The sequence below is a fragment of the Leptodactylus fuscus genome, chromosome 3, assembly GCF_031893055.1.
Source record: "Leptodactylus fuscus isolate aLepFus1 chromosome 3, aLepFus1.hap2, whole genome shotgun sequence".
NCBI lineage: Eukaryota > Metazoa > Chordata > Amphibia > Anura > Leptodactylidae > Leptodactylus > Leptodactylus fuscus.
This window is the reverse complement of record NC_134267.1, coordinates 48,992,029-48,999,724: the sequence shown is the minus strand read 5'-3', so window position 1 is coordinate 48,999,724 and position 7,696 is coordinate 48,992,029. Positions and strand designations below refer to the sequence as shown.

Here is a 7,696-nt window from a genome sequence, read left to right as displayed (position 1 = left end):
CATGCTAATGTTTCTTTAGGTTTCAATTTATGTTTCTGTCCATATTAATGTAGAGGAAAGAAGGTTTACAAATATTTTCCCACTTTAGATAGAGGTTCTATTGAGTGTGGAAAGTTTCTAGTTGATAGGCTGTGATATTGGAGTAATCTTGGAACTTCGGCGTGTTAGATGCACCCAGGTATGCTTCCCCTGCTGTCCCAGTTGCATTCTAGAGGTGTTAGCATCATTTCTTGGGATGTCATTGTGAACTGAGTGACTCTCCTTAGTCGAATTGTGGTTTCCCCTGAAACAAGCATTTTTTTCCCCATAGACCATAATGGGATTCGATATTCGGTCAATAGTTGAATATTGAGGGGCTACTCGAAACGAATATCGAATATCGAATATTTCACTACTCGCTCATCTCTAATTGATACCTATGTTGCTATGAATGGTTAAGTGTATGAAGTAGTTTCTAACCTGTTATTTAGAGAAGTGAAGATTGCCCTTTCTTGAATGGAAAGCATCCTTGGCTGTTGCATCTTCAACGGACGGCTCAGAAGCCCTGGCCACAACTTCACCTAAGTGCTCTATCTACATGAGGCAGTAGTGTGAATGTGTGTCCACCGATTCACTCACTTCTATAGGGCTAAAACTGACAGTGTGTGAAACTGCCATAACTCTGGGGTAGAACACTGGACTTGGATCTTTCCTTCACTCCCTATATATTTAACCACTTGCATGCTCATGCGACTTTAACCAAAAAACATCTCCAGACTTTGCTCTTTTTTTCATTGTCAAATTGTCTTCCCTAGATCCTTCCATCTTCAATACATTCTGAGTGCGGCAACCATGCTCCTTTTCTGTCCATACACTACTCTAATGCCTCTCTATTCTCTGCACTGCTTGCCTATTCACTATAGAATATACAATACTTTCAGCCTTCTACACCTTTGCAATGATGCACTTTCCTATACTGTTCTCCGTCATTTTTATCTATCACCTAACTTGTGCTCTCCATTCAGCCAACAATCTAAAACTTACACCTTCAATAATCTAAACCTACCACTCCCATTTTTACTTTTTTTTGGGATGGACTAGTTCCTTGGAGTGCACCAGCCATACCCTCAGGTTAATTCCTAATATTATTAGTTTGACATGTATCCACATGTATCCAGCATAACAGAGGCACTGTCTCCCTGTTTACATCTTGGGAGACAGATTTGCATATTCTTCCCATGTTCCTTTGCAGTGGAGAAACTATGGCTGTATAAGTCTCCACACACCTGAGAAGGTGGTCTCTCCCTAAAGATAGACGTTATCCCCACAATCCACATTTTTAAGCAAGCCTATAACATTCCCTCTCAAGTGCTTTTTTAAGCTTAGGTTCATATTAAGCTTGAAAAAGCACCTGAGAGGTGCGAAATGATTGTCGCTGCTGTTAGACTATATTCCCTAAAAATGGTCATGTAGTATAAAGCCTATATTATTATGAAATTCCATATAACAGAGACAGGCACTGTATGAAATGTACAGTAACATTCTGCAATAATCATTTAGCATTTTATCTTGACAATTGGCATCAGACTCATGCTGGGATTGTAAGACGAATTGGCATTTTTTTGCGGCTAACTTCAGCTGTAGATTGCTCTGTTTTCATAAACACTCTCTTAAGTGATCTACTTTGTTTGTGAGGAGATGATGTCACTTACGACCTCCAGGAAGAGCTAGTTCCTTCTATTCTTAAATTGTAACTATTGTGCTCAAACAACAGCTGGTCCTGAATATTGTTACTTAAAGATGTATGCAAGTCCTTCATGAGATTTCTTACTAAAGGAATATTCCACTCATATGACATTGTGACATATTGACTTCTTTTTTAGCTTTTAACTTTTTTTGTGTGTGTAGATTGTGAGCCCCATATAGGGATCACAGTGTACATTTTTTCCCTATCAGTATGTCTTTGTAGAATGGGAAGAAATCCACACAAACACAGGGAGAATATACAAACTTCTTGAAGATGTTGTCCCTGGTGGGTTTTAAACTCAGGACACCAACACTGCAAGGCTGCAGTGCTAACCACTGAGCCACCGTGTTGCCCCTAACTTTTAACTGTACAGTGAGATTTAAAAAGCTTGGTGCAAAAGCAGCCGTCTGTAGTTAAAGGGAGTCTATCACCTCCCACAAGCATATTCAACTGCTACCACCACATTACAGAGCACATTACAGTGGTAAATAACATAACTTTGTTAAATTTGTCACTTTTGTAGAATTTTTTTATGGCCAATATCTGTACAGTGGGGTGCTGATAGCCGTCTCTGCATGGATCAGTTGTATGGGCCCACTTATGATGTCCACATTATGTACACCATGGAGCCAGAAGCAGTTGGCTCCATGCCCTGTGTAGTGGTGAAGCACCGTCACTGCAACTCAGCTCCCAATGACTTCCTGCACCGTGTTGCGAACAGTATGGTCATAGGAAGCAGCCACTTACTGATCACATATTTATGGTGTATCCTAAGATTAGGTCATAAAAAATATTCCTGGTCTACCCCCTGTGAGAAGGTGACATGCGAAGTGCTGGAGTCAAGGTATATTTGCCCCAGGTTCCTGACTTATGTGTGGTCTAGGGTGGATCAGGAGTAGACCTCAGCCCAGGTGTAGATCCTGGGCTCATTAGTGAGCCATAAAAGACTGCTGATCCTGCAGACCAGGACAGAACCTGGGAGTGAGAGGATGTCAGAGATGCCCTGACATTTTGAGTCTGGTGAGACCAAGTTGGACCAGCTTGATTTAGTTTGTGTGGCTGACAGTAAGCCACACGTATAGTGAGGTATTTTTGTTACTGTGTAGTTAGCGCTCAGACAAGCAGGATTTATTTTGTTTTTGCCTGGAGTTAAGGCTGTGTTTTGTTTTGTATTTTTTATGCCTGAAGCAAAGGTTTATTTTCTGTTTTTTTTTTGTTTTTTTTTGTAAATAAACCAGTTTGCTGCACATTTTGTGGTCATTCAGCTTCCCAATCTCCTCATACACATTAATACGTCTCAAGGGGAAAAGGGAATAAACTTCTGCCAGACATCTCTGGTAGCTTCCTATCATGCCTAATCTCTCAGACATTTGCTATACACACAGTATACTAGACGATCATCATGACCAGCTGAAATCAGTGGATTGAACCAAAACTGTATGGTCATGCTTATACTTGTTCCATTATAGTTACAGGGCTCTTATGTGTTTCTTTTAGATTTTTTAAAACTATGTCGTAAGTAGTAACAGGATAGGAGGTGGAAATACTAGAGGACTTTGTGATGTGCCTTATATATGGGGGTGGTCAGGGAACTCCTGCTTTCAGCAGCAACCAAATCCAGCCATTGGAGCAAAATAAGAGTGAGGCTGTCCCATCTTGCAGAACAGGTGTCAGAGGACTCCATTTTCACAATCAATTGTGAGTTTTTGCACTGATATAAGAAAGAGATGTAATAATTTAGGCCCGGTTCACATCAGTGCATTAATAAGCAGTTACCTAAGAAACCACATGGACCCCATAGACTATAATGGGGTCCGTGTGATTTCCACTCGGTTTCTGCACGAAACATGCAGAGAGAAAAGTGCTGTGCACTCCCCAAACGGAAACTGGAATACTGATGTGAACTGGGCCTTAAATACAAGTAACTAAGAAAATTCTAAAAGAGTATAATATAAAAGTATATTTCTCCTATCATATTTCTTTAAACAAGTGTGAAGAGTCTATTAAAGTAATGCTACGTCATGTTAAGTCAACATCATGGATGAAAAATGGATAGAGTCTAAATTCTCATGACCCAGTCTTACTAGAAGTTACTTAGAAGTTGATTTAGAGTCTATGAAGGAAAGTTAAAATAGGCATGCTATGTATGTGTGGTATTACTTGTAGAACTGCCCAATGCTTTTTCCCATCCTCTCTGGCCTACAAAAATAGATATCTCTTCATACTTATATAGCAAGTATTTTCCGAAATGTCAATGTGATTATCCAAATATTCAGATATCAGAAAGCTTTTCTCGGGCGTCACACATCTTAGCTAAGTCAATTATCGGTTGAAGGGAGAAAGCAGAGGAGCTTAGTCTTTTAACTTTTAATATTTTCTCCTATTGAATACAATATTACAAAATACCAGCTCTGAGGAACAAGGAAAACAATTGCAGGGCAGCCGTGTACAGGAAGTTGTGTTACTTGAAGAAGAATAGGATCAACGACAACACAGGATGCAAGCAGACCTCTACTATAGGAAGGAGGACATAGATTGCTAATGACATACTCTCTAGACACCCACTACTTAACTGCACTTGGCTTCATTTTCTTCATGAGAAGTCACAGCTAAGGAGAGATCCAGAAGTTATCAGAAAAGAATGGTCCCTTCACTATCACTACTTGCTTTTTTGGTATCGTTACCTCTTACCTATGGGGATGAGCACAGTGAAGCTATCTGCTCGATCGATGCCTGTTACACCGTCCACCTGAGCCGGGAAAAGCATTTTGATGCCATCAAGGAGTGTGACAAAAATGGAGGTATCCTTCTGACCATACAAAATGAGGAAGAAGTCGGACATGTTTATACCTTACTTAAGAAATTTACCGAGACTGGAAGAATCAGTCGTGCTCTGAAGCTTTGGATTGGACTGCATCGAAAGGGAAAGTCATGTGTTGATGAAAATCAAGTTCTAAGGGGGTTTTCTTGGGTCAATAAAACTCAAGATGCAAAGGAAGGTCAGTTCTCCAACTGGCTGACGGAGCCAAAGAAATCTTGTACCAAGGAAATGTGTGTGAATATGAAATTGCATATGGACTCTCCAGATAATTATAAATGGTCTGATGAGTCGTGCTCTGCCCGGGCCGATGGCTATATCTGCAAATTTACCTTCCAGGGTATGTGCCAGCGGGTTGCCCTTGCTGGCCCAGGACGTGTTGAGTATAATACACCTTTCAGTTTCAAAAGTTCTTCTTTGGATTTAGTTCCACATGGCTCTTGGGCTTCTGTGTCTTGTGACAATGGAGATAGTAGAGAAACGGTGTTGGTTTGTCGGAAATCAGAAGAAAGCAATGTTTATCTGTGGAGTAATTTTCGTTCGGACAAACTTGGACCCTTTTGTGCTTCAGAGGAACTGGGCTGTAAGTACAACAATGGTGGATGTGACCATGAATGTGTAGAACATCCACAAAACAAATCATTCTCCTGTAGATGTAGAGATGGCTATGTGCTAGCTCCTGACCTGGTGTCTTGTGTTTACCCGGATCACTGCCAACTTAATCCATGTGAACAAAAATGTATAAACCACCAATATGGTTATGAATGTTCTTGTACTAGTGGCTTTGAGTTAACAGAGGACAAAGTAACGTGCAAGGACATTAATGAATGCTTAGATGGACGATGCAGCCAGACATGTATCAATACCTTGGGAAGCTTCTACTGTAAGTGTAATACTGGATTTCAACAGCAAGGAACAGACTGCATTGACATAGATGAATGTATCAACTCCATTTGTTCCCAAAGCTGCCTCAACATACCTGGATCTTATCTCTGTTCCTGCAATAACGGTTACACTATTAGCAGTGACAATACCACCTGCTTGGATGTAGATGAGTGCGCCCAATCCCCATGTGCCCACTACTGCAACAACACCTATGGGAGTTATTATTGCTCCTGTCCAAAGGGTATGTTGTTATCACCCGATCACATATCATGTATTCATGTGCAACAAAATTCAGAGGTTTTTACTAGTGGTGATATAAATGAAGGTCTGGATCCCGCAGAATCCACCAGCGGTATTACCAACCAACCTACACCAATGTTTACCGAATCAACAATGGATATACAGGATGATGGAGAAACAGAACAGATAATGCAGTCTACGCCCATGCCACAAGACACAGGCACCTTCTCTGGTAATAGTTCAGTTAATCTGGTACAAAGTAGTCACGAGGACAGCCGAAACGTAGTGCTATTAGTAAGTGTACTATGTGCCTGTGCTGTGCTCTTACTCCTTATTGTTATCATTGTGGGGGTCTTATGTCACAGAAAGAGAAATACAAAGAAAAACGAGACTGAAAAACAACAAAGTGCGACAGACAACTATTGCTGGGTCCCAGATCAAAAGGGAGATAAGGCAGTCAACAATGACTACAGGTGACCTCACTGCTTATATCTATGTATACACCCATTGCTGTAGTGAATGACATGTAGAGCTCTGTTTGTAGATAGTATTTCCATTTGTATCCCAGGCATAGAAGCATTGTATTGTTTTTTTTCTTTTTCCCTATTTGTATGTTTTCTGTAGAACAAAACACGGGGAGAACATACAAACTCCTTGCAGATGTGGCTCCTGGCGGGATTTGAACCCAGGACTTCAGCGCTGCAAGTCTGTAGTGCTAACCACTGAGCCACCGTGTTGCCCCTATTGTTAATATTTTCTGTTAAAGTGATGCATCTGTTGTGTCATAGTAAACTGCACAACTTAAAGGGATTTTCTAGTTTATGTAAATAAAACTGAACCGTTAAGGCAACCATATATGTTAAATGTATATCAGCTGACTCACTGATTTTAGTGGGACTGGCCAATTGTCTAATAAATATTGGGGCCTTCCCTGGGCTGGTGCTGGGGAAGAGAATGGTTGGACATGTTGGATTGTGGCATGCCTGATGAAGACATTAGCTTCCACCACTGGTGACTGGCAATGGGTTGTCTTCCAGTTGTCTGCTATGTGCTAATATGCCCATCCCAATACACAAACATATCAGGAGAGTAACATACAGGGCACAAAATGCTCAATTTGTGGTGCAAAATCAGGTGTGCAACAAAAATTGCAACTATTGCATGCCAGTTCTGGCATAGATACATTGATAAATTCCCCATCTTACCATTGTATGCTCACTTAGTCAAACATACATGTATATGGGGAGAAATAGAGCAAACATTATCTGACATCTATGACCAGACTTAAAGTAATGCAACTTTCTAACATACAGTAACTTGCGAATCTCTGATAATTCCATTTGCAGGTTCTCAACTTGCAATGTGAAATACTCTTTAAGTGCATAAAAGACAAAAACCCCTTTAACTTTGCCTTTAAACACTGATGACATTTTATGGCCAACTTCAGCTTGACACTTAATGGGATGATAAATACATTGTAGGAGGAAAATTTAACTTGGCTCATTGTCAAGTTAAAGTTTGCTATATCTGTAGTTTAGCAATTGAATTAGGAACTTGTGACTACAGTGTGTCAAATGTTCATAGTCTAGTGGGAAAACTCAGGCATGTTCACTTTAAGAGATTTTGTCTTTGAACCTTTCGCTCATGGAATTTTAATGTAACACCTTATGTATGGCTGAAGATTAGTCTTGTAGTTTTTTTAGTAGAACATAGTTTTTTATTATTCTGAATGTGAAATATAATATGTTTGTTAGTTTAGTTGTCAGTTTAGTTGTAACAATAAGTGACAGGTTTTACAGACTAACTCAAATTTAAGACAATAAAACATCCAAAAATATGATGTATTACTGTTTGGAAACATTTTATTTATTGTATGATGAACCGGTATAGAATTTTCCACAATTCTGTATTCATTGTCGGTTTTCAGGGTCTCTGCTTGCTGTCCTTTAAAACACTACACTGCTTCCATAACTCCCATATAGGTGAATGGTGTGTGTGTGTGTATATATATATATATATATATATAT

The 7,696-nt window shown here is 39.9% G+C and overlaps 1 protein-coding gene across 1 annotated transcript; it reads left to right on the top strand.

The window, feature by feature from the left end:
* Positions 1 to 4,212: 4,212 nt before the first annotated feature.
* On the top strand, positions 4,213 to 7,696 carry LOC142197326 (uncharacterized). Its single transcript, XM_075267522.1, has one exon. It carries the CDS (start codon positions 4,368 to 4,370, stop codon positions 6,144 to 6,146), a length of 1,779 nt encoding a protein of 592 aa, XP_075123623.1. The 5' UTR covers positions 4,213 to 4,367; the 3' UTR covers positions 6,147 to 7,696.